The 20,389-nt window shown below is 36.0% G+C and overlaps 1 protein-coding gene across 5 annotated transcripts in view; it reads right to left on the reverse strand.

Annotated features, from left to right (window-relative positions):
• The window catches only part of LOC121892294, a 343,857-nt gene that overhangs the window by 311,607 nt on the left and 11,861 nt on the right, over window positions 1–20,389 (reverse strand). For 4 of the 5 annotated variants that reach the window (XM_042405250.1, XM_042405253.1, XM_042405252.1 and 1 more), the window contains exons 4-7: window positions 18,245–18,370; window positions 2,306–2,466; window positions 1,986–2,073; window positions 415–564 (exon numbers count right to left, since the gene is read on the reverse strand). The exons of the other annotated variant lie outside the window; for it this stretch is intronic. In XM_042405250.1, coding sequence (XP_042261184.1) covers window positions 415–564; window positions 1,986–2,073; window positions 2,306–2,466; window positions 18,245–18,370 — 525 coding nt within the window. The remainder of the gene's footprint in view (window positions 1–414; window positions 565–1,985; window positions 2,074–2,305; window positions 2,467–18,244; window positions 18,371–20,389) is intronic. 5 annotated transcript variants of the gene reach the window in all.

Here is a 20,389-nt window from a genome sequence, read left to right on the forward strand (position 1 = left end):
TGGGGATTATCTGCACAATTTAAGAGCTTTTGTTGACCAAAACACATTAAAGTGAACCTTACTTAACAGTATACCTTTAACGGGCCTTAATATTTTAATTTAAAGGTGCAAATTAAAGGATTACATTACAGTAATTGTATTTGTCAAACTTAATGGTTTATACTCCTTAAAAAAACTCTATACAATACATTAAATACTATATTATAATACAATTCATTAATTTCGCCAAAATCTGGGATAAACCTATTAAATACTGTAAAAGAATTCCTTAAAATATAATTAATTTACAACAGAAAATATTTAGACCCTTAATTTAAACCAAATCTCAACCTAAATGTATCAAAAACTTCAAACTAATGTGTAAAATCATTGATCTCTGTCTACCAAACAGCTTGATTCAGATTAAAGTGGTACCTTTGAAGTGTCGGTAGGCGGTAGTCTCGCCTCCATACCACTCCATGGCAAGATCAGGTCCATGTTTCCACACTATGCTGGTGATGAGATTCACTACAGAGTCTGGTGTGAGATCAGCTTTGTCATCTATTTTCCCGTAGAGTGGTTCTTCTGCAAAAAATAAATAAATTAAATACAACTGAATGCAAATTTCTCTGTTTAATTACTGAAATGTATTTTTTCTTTAATCAATAGTGGAGCATAAAGTAACATAAAATAGAAATACTCAAAATAACAAGCAGTAAAACTTTACTTAAAGCCTCCTGTTTAGCATTTACAGCAGTATTTAACATTTAACACACTATAATGTTGTTTATTAGCAAATATAAGTGTTTGTTAATGTATTTGTCAATGATTGTAACTCCTCATGTGGGATCTATAACTGTAATCAGATAAAGACAATTTTAATAAAATAGTTATAATAATATAAAATATGTCTTCATAGGAGAAGTTATAATTGCTGACAAATACTGTACATTAATAAACACTTAAAGGACAGGTTAACAGTTTTTCGAGTGTGTCTTAAAACAACAGTCAGGTGTCCATATGAACAGTGAAAGAGGTTTTCCTCGCTGTAATCATTCCTCCTGTTCATACTGGATATTAAAAGATCCTTCAAATGTGCTTTCAATGGAAGTGATGGAGGCCAAAATCCACAGTGTGTCCACACAGTCATTTTAAAGTTGATGTGAAGCTTATATGAGTCTTCAGCAGTCTGAGTTAGTCATATCAAGTGGATATCTGACACATTTACAGTCTTTTTAGCCAAAAATTCCCTCTTTGTGTTTCCTCAGACAGTGTTTCCCTGTTGAGCTGTGGTGGAAGTTTATTAACAAAAAGAGGAACTTTGACACTAAAAAGACTGTAACGTTGAAAGATATCTACTTGATTTGACTCATTTGGATGCTGAAGCTTCATATTAGCTTCAGATAAACTTTTAAATACATTTTTGCACAGAAGGAGGACTGTGGATTTTGTCCCCCATCACTTACATTGTAAGTGCATTATGAAGGGATCTTCTAATGGTCAGTATGAACAGGAGGAATGATTACAGCAAAAAAAACGTCTTTCACTGTTCATTTGGGCTCCTGACTGTTGTTTTAAGACAGACTTGAAATGTGAATCCGTCCTTTTAACATATACTTACAACTACATCATAGTGTGTTATAAACATTTATTAAATGTTTATAAATGTTCATATACATCTTATTAATGCTAAATAGGGGGACTTGAAGTGTTACCCAAGTGCTTCAGCTAATTTACACCACTGATTCTAGTCTATTTCTAAATTTAGGGGACAAATATCCCTTTAAAACTCTTTACAAATACCTTATGACCCCTCATCACATCACTATTCCTTAAACCAGATTTATAAAACTAGTCACAGTTATGATAGACTTCAAATATACATTTCCTGGTTCCACATTTAATGTAAATGTGTACATTGTACATTTTCATGTTTAGGAAAAACAGTAAGATGCATTAATACATTAAATGTGTTACAGCAGATATTTGTTGGTGTGATAACTCACTTTCCATGAAGGGGTTGAAGACTATTTCACTGCTGCTTGAGCTGACTGGGTTTTCAAACGCACAGCTGAACCACAGCTCATCATCTTCCTAGAAATTGGGAGAAAAACAATATTAGCTGAAAGTTCATAAACCAAACATACAGATTTTTTGAGGATCTCACTTTGTCTTTTTACAGTTTGTCCAGATTATCAACAATAAGCTGGTCACCAACTAATGCCTGAATATGTGAATCAATTTAAAAACTAGATTCTGGTTTATTCTTGCAACATGATTTATCTGTTACTGATGAGACACACAAACATCATTATCCTGTGTTTACCTTTGTTATATTGTGCTCCTTGGTTGAAGACCACGTCGTGTCACCTGACGTCCACCTGTAGGTGACTGGTTCAGCGTCTGCGGTGTCGCCATTACAGGTGAGGACACAGTAGGTCATCTCAGGTTCACACCATAAGGAGAGGGTGGGTTTAGAGACAGGAGCTGATAGAAAACAAAACAAAAAGACATTTCCTTTGAATTTAGGGCCGTTTTGATAAACTAAGACAAACTTCATACACAATTCCTCCACTTACAGATAACCTAACCTATCTAATATGGCAATTCTCAACAGGGCGGTACTGCCCCTCAGGGGGCTTTCAGAGAACATTGGAGGGCACTGGTAGTAATATTTTTGAAAGGGGGGCATTGAGGTGTTCTTGGGGGCATTTGTATGTTTCTGTTTTTGATGCCAGTTTAGTCCTATATTCACATGCACATCTTTACAATTTCATCATTAGACTTCAGGGTTTTCCTGTTTTTTTTCACAGAGCTGTCAAGACTATTTTTCCTCCGTTTTACTCGCATAACTACATACAAATTTGTGTTTTGGGGTCTGAGTGCTTCGAAAACGTGGGTTACCTACGCTCAACACTGTACCTGAACGCCTCCTGTATAGACACAGGGAAACTATGCTGAGTCTCTACTGCAGTTTGCTGTCATTTATGGTCACACTAGTTTCTCTGTCCTCTGCTCTGCTCTATTTGTTGGTGATTGTGTTTAGCTTAGCAATGTGTATTAAAATGTGTTAAATTCCTGTAGACTTAGCATCTGACTGAAACAGCCCCTCCTCTCAACCAGCAGCAGAGGGAGGAGGAGAAGGAGGAGGACAGGATGAAGATACTGACTGATGTCTGTGTTCTTCATTTTTTCTAAATTTCACTCAGTATTTTAATGTCAGGAATATTATTTGTTTTACTGACATTTTTTAATTTCTTTCAAGTGAGATATTACTTGAAAAAGTAATATCTCACTTGAGATGGCCTACACATTTCACACATTCTGTCTTGACGTTTCGTTCAAGAACAAATGCCGCCAGTATTCTCTGAACTTTGGAACGAAGAATCTGGAACAAAAGTCAAACATTAACAGACATTATAAATCTTTATCAGTTGGATCATAAAGTCTGATGTCCGCCTTTAATTCCAACAAGGAAACAAAACATGGTGGGATGACATTAATATAGCCTGTTGTTTCTCTGTGATATGTGCAAAACAGGACAAATAAATTCTAACCATAGTCGTCCCTACAGCTGGCTGGTGGCTACAGCCTGACTATGGGAGGATGAGAGAATCGCAGTTCAAATCCATTCACTATAAGCCTGTTTTATCAATGTCTTGTGATTATTATTTTTTATGGCACAGTGTGTAAATAAATATTGTAATGATATTAGTCCAAAATTGTGTGAAAATGCATGGTTTTTAGTCAAATAACATCAAAGCCTTTGACCAAAACCCCTGTGGACCTTTGACCTGGTTATTTTATTTGACCGCTGCAGGTCCGATTGTTTAATCAACTGGATACCATCATAAAACAACAATCATATCATATCAGCCTCAGACTTTTTCCTTGGTAGGCTGCTCTTGTTTTTTCATTGGAACAATTAATAACAGTGCTTCTTGTTTGGCACCAAATTACTGTTTTCTGATTGGCTGCTGTTCATGATCAATATCAAGACCTTATTGAAGTTTGACTGTCAAATTTCTAACCGTTGCATCTGTTTAACACTCATAAATATAATTTCTATTAACATTGGGTTTTCTTTTGCTCCCTGCGTGGGAAACTAATGATAATGATATTCCAACTGTCCAGCTATATCAAATCTGTTATTTGGCATCCAATGACATGATTTTTAATGATATAATACAGAATAATAATCATCATTAATATTCAGGTAAGACAATTAGCCTAAATTTTAATTGATGGGGGCCGTAACGGACCTGGATGATGGATGGGGGGGGCGCTGGCCTAAAAAAGGTTAGGAACCACTGTGATGCAGTAATACCACCATACAAATGCCAATTCCTGTGCTTTTTTTTTGGTTCAGATTGAGGGCTTCGCTGAGAAAATTGTAATGATATCGGCCCTGACTGACACAGAAATTAATGCAGCTGTATTGACGATCCTCACGGAGATACAGCCTGCAACAATTGAGGCTGCAGGCTGACCAATCAGAGGCTTTAACCTTTTAATGGATGAAGTTGACACATTTATTTATTTCACTGCAGCAAGTTACACTATGGATAAATGAAAGTATATATAAATAAATAAAATTATAAATAAATGTGTGAATAAATTAATAATAAAATAATGTAATTAATATATGAATAAATAAATAAATACATTTAACATTTATATATTTAACTATTTGCTGTTGTCACAGTTCAAGTAAATGTGGGCATGTGCATTGGTAAACGGAAGCTGGACTATCTATTTAACCAGAGGATGTGGTCACAAAATTAAAATTGAAACAGAAAAATATAACATAAAACATGCACAGAAATATACCATGATGTTATAATTTTCTCAACATAAGTTAAAAACAGTTAAAAACAAATTTTCTCAAACTTACTTGCACTGACTCTCACTGTGATCCAGAACAGAAAGTAAAACAGCCACATTTTCCTTGTTCTCAGTTTGGCTTAAATAGAAGTAAGACACATAAAGTCACGGGGACTCTGTTGATATTTTAAAAAAATTCAATTCTATGGATATTATAAATGTATTCAGAAAGTGAAAAAGTTGGAAAGGTTGCTGCTGACAGCTGAAGCTGAGAGTGAAGGTGAAGTGAGGGCAAGGTTGTTTTTATAAGAGTTCTTGTATTACCTCCAGGGCAAGATCACGGACACTATAAATGATTTACAGTGTCCGTGAACAAGGTTGTGTCTAGGTCTAGATGGTTACCCTAGATTTGCAAATCTCTCGCGAGATTTGTACGTGTTGTTTCTTCATTGTGTGTGTTGTACAAAATAATTATGTTTTACGATATGACAACGCTGTGGTTAACTTCTGGTCAGGTTCAGGCACAAAATACACTTAGTTAGGAATAGTAAAAGATCACAGTAGAATAATTACTCTCGCCAGATCTTTTGCAAATCCAGGGTTACCATCTAGACATGAAGGACTTAACCCAAGCGGGTAGCTCCCGTTGTGAAAAGTGAAGCAAGCAGGGGGCAACTCCACTGGCTGCAAAGAGAAGTCCGATCGTAAGGAAGTCTGAGAAAATGACCATACTGCTCACTTGATTTATTACCTTAGTAAACACTTTCCTATTGAGTTTATGGTTTCAATAGCTAGTTTCAAGTCTTCTTCAATATATCATGATTTTCATTTTGTTAATTATTATCAATACTACTACTACTGTGGCACTAATGTTACTCTCTCCACCTTCAAAAAGAAAAAAAGCAAGAGCACACCTTCATCTTTTAATGTATCATTATAAAACAGTTAACAAGTCTCTCCACCTATTCAAAGAACAGAGCAGGAGCACAATACCCTACTCAGTTTACTGATATACACTAACAGTTACTAATCAAAGGTTAAAATAACCCTTTAACCAACAATTAAATAACACACATCTTTAAGTTTCAATAAATTACAGTAGCCTGAATAGTGACAGAAGACGTTGTGTTGTCTCAAAAATTTTAAATTATGAACTCAAAGTATTCAACTCACCGGTTGAAAATTTCACCAAAACGAATGAATTTTCAAATAATATTGAGCACATTGACCAGACTAGATATACCAATTATGCCATCAATGTTTTTTGAGGAAATCAGAAAGGGAACTACCACTTTTATTATCGATGTCTAGTTCCTTGACAGCTTAAACATTGACAGGGGACGATGATGACGCGAACATAAGCTACATTAGCTAGCTATCACGTTTATTTACCTTTCTTTTTTTCTCTCTTTCCCTCTCTGCTCCACCTGTCCTCTTTTTTCCTCCGTCCATCTTGCTGCTACGTCATTTAATAAATGCACTTGCTGCCAAACGACATGCAATTGCCAACTACTCTCTGTCTCTCTATTTCTCCCGCCTGCCGGGTCATTTAGCAGAAAAGTCCCAGTGCTCCCGATAGCCAGTCCGGTCCTGGGCTCAACCATTTCTGGTGTTCATTGTGCTGTTACTACTCACACTGAGTCCAATACATGAACCACTGAGGGGACTGTGAAGTAAAATTTGATCAATCAATCAATCAATCAACAACTTTTTTAATCCCACTGGGGGCAAATAGTTTTGAACAGTTTATTGACATAAAAACACAGCAACATACAAACACACAAATACACCAAGGAACTAAAATGTGGAATAAAATCTATAAATAATGTTGATAAATAAACTTGGCTGTGAATTCTGAACCACAAAGAATTAAGTTCCTACAATAGTTGAAATAATTACCAGAATATTGTGACCCAGAGGTGAACTAAACTTGTGTGGACGGGGCTCTGCTAAGCACTGCAGTTAATGAGGTTAAAAGTGGCTTCTTTTGTTTCTTTTGCAGGTAGAGACGGTATTTCCACCGCAGCAATGGATGTGTGTCCAATCACAACTCTGAACTCTGCAGTGTCCCACAAGACAGAAATAACAATAAGGTCACAGCAAGAGAAAACTGACTGTCAGATATTGAGTATTTTGGTCAACAGGCTGGCATAAATAATGTTTTATAAAGATCACTAAACCTGATTTGGTAACACATAACAATAATGTATTAAACACCGTGTTTCATTATTTTCATCATCAAACATAGCTGCTATCTCAAGAAGAGGTTTTGAGGTGTCTTCAGAGTGAGCAGCCAAATATATTTCCATCCTGCTAAAATTATTATAGCTTATCTGACATCAGCCATGTTGACCACAATTTCACTTTAAAACTCTGTCATTAATGTTTTATATTCATGTTGTAGAGTTGGTCTGAATGTTGGATTAACAAAACAGTGAACTCTACTGGCTGACGTTCATGTTCTCTCATTGGTTGATATCTTTTGCATGTACTGTAATACCATCAATGATATTTTCAATGTTCCCGCTAAAAAACAAACACATTCAATGGACATTTGCTGGTCTCAGTTAATTTATTTTCACAGCCCAAACCTCCTGAACAAAGTAAGATGCATTGAAATGCTGATTTATAGAATTTAACCCTTCTATTGTGTTAGGGTCAAAATTGACCCGTTTTCAAGTTAAGATATGTAATAAATACCATCTAGTTTTTTTTACTGTACTGGAACAAGGCTTCATGATATCCTCAAAAACAGCTATATTAACACAACAAATCAAATTGTCACCATTTCAGTCAATTCTGAAGGTCTCTAAAAAAAAGTTACATTTGTTGTGTTATGGGTCAAATATGACCAAGGAGAAATTATTGGCTGTTGCATGCATCATTTAAAAGTTGTGGGTTATTCTGTGGATCAAATTTGGCTCAAACAAGATTCATCTTTGACTCTAGACACCTGACCCCTCCCCTCCCTCCTTGGGAATAATTATTTTCTCGCAGTATGGAATTGTACTTCCAATCCCTCTGGCAGCTCTCCCCCCAACGGGAATGCAACTTTTCTCGCAGAATATGGACACACTTACATTAAAAATGAACTTGAATGTTCACAGAATTCTTGCAATATTGGTATCTAAAAAGTGGTATATTGTAAGACAAATGGTCCATGGGAACATAAAAATAAAATTTAAAACCATGATTACATGGATATGAATACATAATAAGTTAGTCATGAGGTGAAAAACAATATTGGATGATAATCATTGTTTTTGAGTGTTTCAGGCTGAGTTAAATCATGGGTCCAATTTGACCTGCTAACACAAAAGGTGTTGGCAACTTTCTAACACATTAGAAGGGTTAAAATAAAAAAGACTGTATAGGAGCTAAAAGTGTAGTCCTTCTTTCCAAAAACTTTTGTTTGTGAATCCAAAAGTTTTGCTGGACCACCATCACAAAACACACAAAACACAAATATTACAGCAGGACTGAAGCCCTTCAGCAAAATATAACATTGTGACGAAGCACAAAATACTCAACTGAAATTGTGTAAACTGACAGATTAACTGAAATCAACATACAAAACCTCCAACACTGTTAATGTTGGCAACCAGAGCCTGGTTAAAAGGGAGAAGAGCAACCTTTATACATGTAGTGAAATGTGTAGAAAATGTGCCTTTTTTAGCCATGAAGCCAAATTTGAAATGATAGTAACTATGGATTCTTTGTAGTTTTGGATTTAGCTTTGTAAAACCATCCACATACTAAACTCTCCACATAAGGAAGATAATAATGATGATGATTCACAGTGATTGTCAAGTGGAATCGGGTGCCAGAAATTAAAACTAAAAAGTGCACATAGAGCAGATTTCAAAGGAAAAGGTGCAGCAGTTCATAGAAACAATACACCAAGATCCACAAAGTGTGGCAGTGTGGGGACCTCTGGTGGGCAGATAAAGAATAGTAAGGCCTGAGGGGTCACAGAAAGCAAAGACAGACACTTTATAAGGAGAAACAAAACACAAGTGCTGACATCATCGTCATCAGCAGCAACAGCAGCAGCAGCTTGTGTCAACATCTAAAAACCTGAGACATTTTACATTATAGGAATAAAATTGTTCTCTTCCAGGGACTCAACACATCCTGCTGAGTCCATTTTTTACAATTTACGATTTCATTTAGCAGACACTTTAATCCAAAGCAACGTACATCTGAGAGCTGATACAACACAAACAAGGATCTAGTCAGGAGAGAACAACACCAGTTAAGTGCCATGAAACTAAGTTTGAGTCCAATAGGATGTAGATGACGACAGGCAGTGCACAGAGGCAAGACATAGAGTGCATAGAAGCCGATTTGTTTTGTTTTTGTTTAATTGTTTTGTTTTGTTTTTGTTTGATTATTTTGTTTTCTCTCTTCCTTCAGTCCATCAAGTGCAGAGGTGTTTATGAAAGAGCTGGGTCTTCAGTCTTTTCTTAAAGATTGAGAGGGACTCTGCAGATTGAACAGAGTTTAGTAACTCATTCCACCACCGAGGAACTACAGAAGAGAAGAGTCTAGTAGCGACTTAGAGCCCTGTTGTGGTACCATTGGTAGTGAGCAGGAGGGAGTGTAGACCTGAATGAGAGAGTTCAGGTAGGTGGGAGCTGTTTAAGTTGCTGTTTTATAAGCGAGTGTCAGGGTTTTATATTTGATGGTGGCAGCAACTGGGAGCCAGTGGAGGGACATGAACAGCAGGGTGACTTGTGCTGTTTTGGGCTGGTTGAAGACCAGACATGCCGCCACGTTCTGGATCATCTGCAGAAGTTTTTACCTTCACAATCAATAACCTGTGTCCTCTCTTTGGCATGTTAGCAGTTTAAAATGTTCCTCAGACCTCAGAACTTCCTGTAGAAGCCAGTAATCATCTGACCCTCATGAGCTGGATATGTACTGTATTTAATTTGGCTCTGGTAAAAGTTAGATGATTCTCGTAACTCTAGGCTGTCATGAGGACTTCACTTGGAAGTATGAAAAATACAGTAAGCATAAAAAAAAAAAAATTTCAGCCTTTTCAGGTAAGGATTGATCAAAGAATAAATTGTATCCAATAAAATGTTTAGGCTGCAACAGGCTGCTGTTTAGGCAGCCAATGACATGGGCTTCCATTTGAAAACTATTTTGCTGCTTTAACACATCCTGTATAGTCGAGTGTACTTCTCTACAATAAAAAATTACATCTTTACAGTGACACTGAGTCTTAATTTGTGCTACCAAATGCTCATGTTGGTATTGGTATTATGAGTTCAAAAGGCATCACAAAATAATTCAAGTTTCTTCTTTTCTTTTTTAGACGTAAATCTAAGTCACTCAAAAATGAAATGATAAAAAGCAAAAGTGCATATTGATTAAATAACAGCTCATGAGAGACAATGAGAGATTCAAATGTAAAATCAAGAGATTTGGGTGAACAAAAACACAATAACTGCCAACTTAATAAATTAATTTAGAGATGCACAACCACAAACCTCCACCTGGCTGCAGGTATTTCACACAGTCCTGCTCACAGCTGTCAGCATTTAACACTGTTTGTAGTCACATCTGTTGGGAAGGATCAGCCCAAAGCAGTTACATTCAGTGATGAAACCCTGAACTTCTGTCCTGACAGACAACAAATCTGTTGTTTGGTACCCAAAGTACTTCAGCTTTGGGCCTCATCTTCTGGATCTGCTGTCTGTTCATCCATCAGCAGCGTGTTTCCAGGTCATCAGGAATCATTGGTGACTCCTCTGTAAAATGATAAAAGAACTTTCAAAATTACAATACATCTAATACATGCAGGTCACACAGAGTTTTAGTTTACTGCTGTTGCCGCTGTAACTTTTGGCATCATTCTGACTCACCAGTTTCATTGCTGGGATCTTGGGTCCCAGCAGATCTTGGATCCTGGGTGGATGTTTCTTGGACAGGTGGAAGCAACACTGACATCTCTGTGAAATAAATAAAGAATTGTCACAACCATGATGCATCTATCACACAGTGAAACCATATTATTAAGTTTTTTAACTGCTGCTATTCAAACAAATGTTGGTCAGATATGTCTTTGTCAGTATTTAGTTGAAAATACATCTATTTGTCAGAATATATTTTTTAAATTTTCTGTTAAAACTAACAGCAGTATGATTGAAGACTGTTTAAAACTTCATTTGTCTGTTAGGAAAACATCACATTACTAAATCAACAACAACTAACAATGTGTCCAATTTTACACATCCCTTGGTGATCTCCAAAATTGAAAAAGCACAAATAACACACACATGCGTGTGTATTACAACAAAAAAATCTAAAAGCTTTAATCCAGTTTTTTGTTGTTGTTTTGTTGTTTGTCCCTCTTGTCTTGTCCTGTATCATGTGTCTTTGTGTTAATCACTCATTTTGCTCTATCAATTTTTTAAAAAGCACAAAAAACGGCTACTTTTCTGGAATTTTTTTTTTATGTTTTGTCCCAATTTTCTTTATTTTCTTTATTTTATTTTATTATTAGTTACATGATCTATCTTGTTTTATTGTCACCGACTTATAATTTGACTGTGGAACTGCTATGTATGTGTAAAAATGTGTCTGTCATTCCCTTGCTCTGCTTTATAAATAAAATATTAATCTGTCACAGTGCAAATTCTAGTTCACTGCTATTATAATCGCATATAGTAAAACTGCATTTGGACACACCTACGTACATACTGTAGCTTAAAGCTGTTAAAAAAGCATCTCCAAAAAATTAGACAGACATTTGTAAATAATGTTCACTTTAAATGAAGTGGTTCATATAATTTGGTTAAACCAAAGATTAATTTTCATTGTGATCTGAGTGTAGTTGTTACATCTTCACATCTGGTTGTTACATCTTCTTTAAAGCTACAAATGAACGAATTCAGCAATTTATTTAAGAAAGCACACTGAATACATTTGAAACACTGGTTTTTGTTTGTAAAAGTTTAGATATTAATTAATTTTAAGTGCTGGATGCATGAAAACAGAACATTATTTAAAATATTGTCATGTTAAATACTCTAAAATTATTAAAGACAAATAGGTAACCAAAGTTGATTGATTATTGATTAGTGTCAGTGGGGAGATGACAGAAAATGAGGGATGGGGGGAGAGAGAGATGGAGAACAACAAGCAAAAGTTCCCTAATCAAACATGAATCAGGGACGTTGTGGTTCATGGTCGATGCTTCACTTCTTAAATCCAATTTTTGCCACTCCTATAACTGAATAGTATCATGTATGTTTAATATAATGTATGTTGTTATTATTTTCTCTTTCTGTAATTGTCTTCTTTCTTTTTTTGTGATTTTATACTGAAAAAATAAACTAATTATTGACATGTTTCCATTAAATATACTGAGGCATGAAAATTGCCTGATATTAAATCCAGACTGAAACCTATTATTTTACTACAATTTAATTGTGTAATTGCTACTTTGTTCAGATTTTTCTTTCTGATTTACAGCTTTCTGTACAAAAGCCATAAAAATGTATTATTGTTTGTTTTGTTGAACATGCACTTTTTTGTTTGTGACTTCTTACGTGCTCTCCTTTTGCGTCTGAAATAGAAGATGATGCCTTTGTATATTAAATAGATGATGAAGATGATGAACCCAACCAGAATCCCTCCAACTACTGCTGTTAAGATGAGCATCCTTGCCAGATCCTCTACAAAAAATTAAAGAATAAATAATTAAAATAACAAATGGTTTACAAGGACACTGTATTGTATTCCAATGTCGTTAGCTGATCCCATCTTTGATAATGCACTCTGAGGTGACCCAATACAGAAAAATAATAAACTCAAAGCTCGTCATTTAGTCATTTAATGCTGTTAGAACATGTTTTGTAACTCCTATGAGGACATTATCTGCATAAAAGGACATCCTTTTATGCAGATTCATCAAACATCTGGAGAGAATCTCTTGGTGTTGGTTGTGGTTGTGGATGTTTGCATGAGGATAGAAACTTCCTGTCTCTTAGCATGAAAATACATCATCAGGACTAATATTGTTGGTAGAATCACACTCTTGAAAGAACTTGAATATGTATGATGCACAACTAGATTAACATTATCAGTCACATTTACAGAAATATTAATATACCACACCTAAAGAAATATAAAGAATGTAAATTGAAGTCAAAGATTTCATTTATATCAGACCAAAATAAATAAATAAAACATTTTTGTGACTTCTTACTGTTTCCGCCTTTGTATATTAAATAGATGATGGTGATGATGCACACAGCCGGAATAACTACTGCTATGAAGATGAATATCCACATCAGAACCCCTACAAAAATATGAATAAATAAATTATTAAAACAGCAAATGGTTTACAAGGACACTGTATTGTATTCCAATGTCGTTAGCTGATCCCATCTTTGATAATGCACTCTGAGGTGACCCAGTACAGAAAAATAATAAACTCAAAGCTCATCATTTAGTTATTTAATGCTGTTAGAACATGTTTTGTAACTCCTATGAGGGCATTGAGTACACTGTCATGTTTAGTACAAATAGTAAGATGCATTAATAGTGCATAATAGTAGTGATGTTGCAGTTATTTGTTATGAGCTTTAACCACTAAGACAACAAGTCGACCCTGAAACATCCTTTTATGCAGATTCATGAAACATCTGGAGAGAATCTCTTGGTGTTGGTTGTGGTTGTGGATGTTTGCATGAGGATAGAAACTTCCTGTCTCTTAACATGAAAATACATCATCAGGACTAATATTGTTGGTAGAATCACACTCTTAAAAGAACTTGAATATGTATGATGCACAACTAGATTAATATTATCAGTCAAATTTACAGAAATATTAATATACCACACCTAAAGAAATATTAAGAATGTTAATTCAAGTCAAAGATTTGATTTAAATCAGACCAAAATAGATAAATAATATATTTTGTGACTTCTTACCTTTTCTGCCTTTATATATTAAATAAATGATGATGATGATGCACCCAACCAGAATCACTCCAAATACTGCTATTAAGATGATCATCCAGGTCAGATCCTCTACAAAAAATGAATGAATAAATAATTAAAACAACAAATAGTTTACAAGGACACTGTATTGTATTCTAATGTCGTTAGCTGATCCCATCTTTGATAATGCACTCTGAGGTGACCCAATACAAAAAAAAAAGAACTCAAAGCTCGACATTTAGTTATTTAATGCTGTTAGAACATGTTTTGTAACTCCTATGAGGGCATTGAATACACTGTGGGGCTGCTCAATTATGGCAAAAATCATAATCACGATTATTTAACACAATTACTTCTTGACTCTCATTTTTACCGATTGCCGATGCCGATATATGCACATATTTTTTTCCACCTGGCTGAGGAGACTATTATACATGCAATCATAGATTGCACTAATGATCAAGAAAGACAATATATGAAGGAAGAGCTTAGGAAGACTGGAGTTCAGGAGCTCAGCGTTAAAACTTAAATGAACCTGCCAAGTGAGTGGAGCAGTAGCCTTCTTCGAGTTTATTAGACAGACAGGATTAATGTAGAATTTAATCTTTGGTCCACAGTCTGAAGCAGAGGGTGGCGGTAATGACCCTAATAGCTGGTTGCCAACCGCTGTTATAAACCAAAAAGCAGAAGAAAAAGTTTTTTCAAATACAGTGGTACATCCTGTCAGCCGAGGGGTTTCCTATCTGTGCAGCCAAACACAGAGGCACTGCCACAGACTGTTTCACCCTGATGGTACCAGTGTTTCCTCCACAGGCTCCACTTCACTCAGCTGCCCGTCAGACCCGCTGCTTCTTCCTGCTTTAACCTGAGTAACAAACCGGGGCTCAGTGCTCCGGTTGGATCCAAACGGAGAGCCGGGGCTAGCTGGGAGGCTAGCGGAGTGTTAGCTGAAGCATGACCGGAGGGAAGCGCAGCCAGTTAGCCTCCGCTAGCCTCCCAGCTAATGTTAGCCCTGGCTCTCCACGTGGATCCAACCGGAGCCCCGAGCCCCGGTTTGTTATTCGGGTTAAAGTGGGAAGAAGCAGCGGGTCTGTCGGGCAGATGAGTGAAGTGGAGCCTGCGGAGGAAACACCGGTTAGCCCCGGTTTCACTACAGGCAGATTCACTCGCTACAGTGGGCGAGGAAATAAAACCAATGAATCAATAAGTACAAACACTTGATTTCTTCCCGTGGAGCCCACATGCAGACTATTTTGGTTCAGTAAATTTCAGCTGTCAGTTAACCTGATGAAGCAGGTTAGACGGCCATCGGAGGCATTTAGGGAGGAGCGAAAGCGCACCTCTGTAAAGGAAAGAGGTTTGCTAGATTTGCAACACAAGACAAAACAAGAGCGTCATTATGAGAGTTGTTGGAAACCAAAATCATTATCGAAAAAAAATTTGATTAGTCGCACAGCCCTAGTGCACTGACATGTTCAGTAAAAACAGTAAGATGCATTAATAGTGCATGATAGTAGTGATGTTGCAGTTATTTGTTATGAGCTTTAACCACTAAGACAACAAGTCGACCTTGAAACATCCTTTTATGCAGATTCATCAAACATCTGGAGAGAATCTCTTGGTGTTGGTTGTGGATGTTTGCATGAGGATAGAAACTTCCTGTCTCTTAACATGAAAATACATCATCAGGACTAATATTGTTGGTAGAATCACACTCTTGAAAGAACTTGAATATGTATGATGCACAACTAGATTAACATTATCAGTCACATTTACATAAATATTAATATACCACACCTAAAGAAATATAAAGAATGTAAATTCAAGTCAAAGATTTGATTTATATCAGACCAAAATAAATAAAAAAAATATTTTGTGACTTCTTACCTTTTCTGCCTTTGTATTCTAAATAGATGATGATGATGACGACACACACAACCTGAATAAATAATGACACTGCTATGAAGATGAACATCCATGTCAGAACTCCTACAAAAAATGAATAAATAAATAATCAAAACAACAAATGGTTTACAAGGACACTGTATTGTATTCTAATGCCGTTAGCTGATCCCATCTTTGATAATGCACTCTGAGGTGACCCAATACAGAAAAATAATGAACTCAAAGCTCATCATTTAGTCATTTAATGCTGTTAGAACATGTTTTGTAACCCCTATGAGGACATTGAGTACATTGTCATGTTTAGTAAAAACAGTAAGATGCATTAATAGTGCATAATATTAGTGTTGTTGCAGTTATTTGTTATGAGCTTTAACCACTAAGACAACAAGTCGACCCTGAAACATCCTTTTATGCAGATTCATCAAACATCTGGAGAGAATCTCTTGGTGTTGGTTGTGGTTGTGGATGTTTGCATGAGGATAGAAACTTCCTGTCTCTTAGCATGAAAATACATCATCAGGACTAATATTGTTGGTAGAATCACACTCTTCAAAGAACTTGAATATGTATGATGCACAATTAGATTAACATTATCAGTCAAATTTACAGAAATATTAATATACCACACCTAAAGAAATATAAAGAATGTAAATTCAAGTCAAAGATTTAATTCATATCAAACCACAAAAATACAGTTTTTTTAGTGCATCAAAATAAATACAATATTTTGTGACTTCTTACCTTTTATCCAATCGCGACTGAAATTGATGATGCCTTTGTGTCTGAAAGTGATGATGATGATGCAGACAACCAGTAATAATATTGCCATGAAGATGAGCTGATTCCCTACAAAAAAAATAAATGAATAAATAATTAAAACAAAAAATGGTTTACAAGGACACTGTATTGTACTCTAATGTTGTTAGCTGATCCCATCTTTGATAATGCACTCTGAGGTGACCCAATACAGAAAAATAATAAACTCAAAGCTCGTCATTTAGTCATTTAATGCTGTTAGAACATGTTTTGTAACTCCTATGAGGACATTGAGTACATTGTCATGTTTAGTAAAAACAGTAAGATGCATTAATATATTAAATGTGTTACAGCAGATATTTGTTGGTGTGATAACTCACTTATGAAGGGGTTGAAGACTTTTTCACTGCTGTTGATGCTGACTGGGTTTTCAAACACACAGCTGAACCAGTTGGACCACAGCTCCTTTTCCACCTAGAAATTAAGAGAAAGACAATATTAGCTGAAATCTCGTAAACCAAACACACAGATCTTTTGAGGAGGTCACTTTGTCTTTTTACAGTATGTCCAGATTACCAACAATAACATCAGGGACAATACAGTGATGCGGCCACTCAGTCATCAGCTTTTCACTATATATGCTGTAATCCACTATTTAGCACATCTGCAAGACTGAATTATCCAGTATAAATTATAGTATACTAGTATGCTTTGGTAGAATACTAAAACCTTATTTGGGCAATCTCTATCATCTTTTTTCTCAATTTTCTCAATTTTCTCTGTATCACAAATAGAAAATAATAAAAGTATAAAGTAATTAACAGAGAAACCTGTCAAGTTTTCTAATATCAAATTTTTATCGCCTGCAAGACTGTATGGGAAACAAAAGAGATACAAAAACACTGTAATTGCCACATCTGGTGTATAGAGGACCAAAAGTGTCACATAAAAAGTAATAAATCATTTCATTTATTAATATCTAATTGTACAATAAATACAGGAATTAATAAATACATTTACAAATTAATCAATGTGATGCTTTATTACTATTTGCCATGACACTTGTGGAGATATTCAGAGTTTTAAAAATGTCTGAACACCGAGAGTTTAAACTTAACAAACTTAACAAACGTAACAAAATATCTTTGAATGTTTGTGAAGTTCATACAAAATATTAGATTATCTCAACAGTTGCCTGTTAATTGGATAAAAATAAAAATGTCCAACCTTGTATCCAAATGCAGCTCTTGTTGTCACTTTTTATGACTTTACAGAGACAAGTCTGGCCCTTTCCATGATCTGAAATCTTTATTTTCTGCAGGTTCGTTCATGTTGCTGTTCATTTTATTTAATTATATATTTTACCAGAGACAATGCACAACACATTTAACATACCAGATATGGTTAAAGCTAATTTCAGAAATATTCTAAACTGTCTTCTGGATTCTGCCTTAGCTGGTCACCAACTGATGCCTGAATATGTGAATCAATTTAAAAACTAGATTCTGGTTTATTCTTTCGACATGATTTATCTGTTACTGATGAGACACACAAACATCATTATCCTGTGCATACCATTGTTATTTTGTGCTCCTTGGTTGAAGACCACGTCATGTCACCTGATGTCCACCAGTAGGTGACTGGTTCAGCGCCCGTGGTGTCGCCATTACAGGTGAAGACACAGTAGGTCACAGAACACCATTCAGAGAGGGTGGGTTTAGAGACAGGAGCTGATAGAAAATGAAACAAAAAGACATTTCCTTTGAATTTAGGGCCGTTTTGATAAACTAAGACAAACTTCATACACAATTCCTCCACTTACAGATAACCAGGAGTTCAGTCATGCTGGTGAGTTTGTTGTTGATGTCTACTGTGTAGTTGCCGCTGTCGTCTGAAGTCAGTCCTGTGATCGTCAGCGCTCCAGTTAAAGTGTTCAGCCTACCATGATCTGCAAAAATGCACAGGTTTAGCTTCTAAACAGGGATTTTTAGTCGTCTTACAGTATGTTGTCAGCTAGAGCCACTTATTTCCAGTGTTGGTCACTTAAGAGTGGGCAGCTGGAGAAATATTAACACTAAAAATGTTTGTAGAACCGCTGATTTTCATACATAAAAAGTCTAGTTTTGATTTCCAATAGAAAAAGCAAGTGAATCCATTTTTTTATCTCTTTATATAAAGCAAGGAATCTCTGTCTGTCTGCATGTATGTATGTATGTATGTGGGTCTGTCCTTCATGTATCTCGAGAACTGTTCGATCTACTTCACACCTGGCAGGTGGGTGGACTGCTGGGGAAAGGGGGAAGTGCAATGGCGAAGTTGTTTTGATGAGCATTTCTTGAGAAATATATAAAAATACCTCAGAAATAATGCTGATAATGTCAATTTGCGTCTTCTAATGCCCATGGAGTCAACGAGCGGAAATGCAGGTAGTGCCACTGCAACCCACATTGTGGTCAGAGGTGGGATTACATCTGTAGTGATAATGACTTGAAAACATTTAAGAAACTTACGGCCCTATTTTATCAATCTAAACGCAAGTGCATTTAAGGTGTGTTCAAATCCACTTTTGCTAGTTTAACGGGAGAAAAAATGGTGGCAGCGCCAGGCGCATGGTTCAAAAGGTTTGTACACAATGAGCACACTGGCCCCTGCTGCTCCTGGACCCTCCCATGGCCAGCATCAGACCATCAGTTTAAATATCAAAAGCAAAGTTTGTTTTTTGAAAAGATTTATTATTTTAATTACAGCTTTGGTTTCTTTAAAATCGTTTTGTTCACTCATTGAGTAACAGGTAAAATCAGCAGGGTTTTAATTGCTGAAAGTATGGAAACCTGATCATTGTAATCTCAAATCTGTCAAAGAATATTTGTTAAATATTGTTCAGAAATTAAATCATTAATTTTAATCATGTCAAAAATCATCATACACAGTCGTCACCCCTCAACCTGACGGGACTGTTTAAATACCTATTGCCACAATTTAGTCAAACAAATGGACAATTTCATCCGTCATTACTTTGATTGGCTAAGTCTGATAAATATTATGACAAAGCATTATGACATGTATTTTTTAAAAATATGTTGATGTGCACAATAATAATTTTTCACATTGCAATCCTTTTATTTGTATTTTTTTGCATGTTTGTGCACTACTGCACATCCGTGTGTGTGTAACAAGCAGAGTGTATATTGTGCACCTGCTTGTAGGCTCATATTATTATCTTGATAATGCTTAAAATAACAGTGAAACACTTTACCATTGACTTCAGACCAGATTTTTGTTGGTCAATCGCGCAATTGCTCTCTGCTGTCGCAAGATAGCAATGCGCCTGACCACACCTTATTTTAAGACCAACATGCCCATGGGCGCTCAGATGGACACAAGAGCATTTGCTATTTAAACAACATGGGCACTGGATGGGAAAATGACAACTGCGTTGGTCTACTAGGAAATACATGAGCATTGCGCTTGGTGCCGCTTTGCACTGGATGTAAGATAGGGCCCTTAAGCTCTACTATTAAACTGTGTAACATCACTGTGAACAGAACTTGGCATGTGAGTTTAAGACTGAATGCTGGACGTCTCAGGCAAGTTCAGAAATATATAAAAAACACATTATTTGCTTCTTCTGCCAGTGGAGTCAATGAACATGAATACGGACAGCGCCACTCTGCCTTTGCAACCCACATTGTGGTCGGAGGTGGGATTACATCCATAGTGTTAATGACTTGAAAATGTTTAAGAGACTTAAGCCCGGCTATTGATCTGTGAAAAGTTACTGTAAACGAATCTTGGCATGTACATTCAAGACTTAGTGCTCAATGTCTCAGGCACGTTCAGAAATATATAAAAATACCTCATAAACAATATTGCTTCTGCTTCTTCTTCTGCACATGGATTCAATGAGCAGAAATACAGTCAGCGCCACTCTGCCTTTACAACCCACATTGTGGTCGGAGGTGGGATT

The sequence above is a fragment of the Thunnus maccoyii genome, chromosome 24 (assembly GCF_910596095.1).
Source record: "Thunnus maccoyii chromosome 24, fThuMac1.1, whole genome shotgun sequence".
NCBI classification, from domain to species: domain Eukaryota; kingdom Metazoa; phylum Chordata; class Actinopteri; order Scombriformes; family Scombridae; genus Thunnus; species Thunnus maccoyii.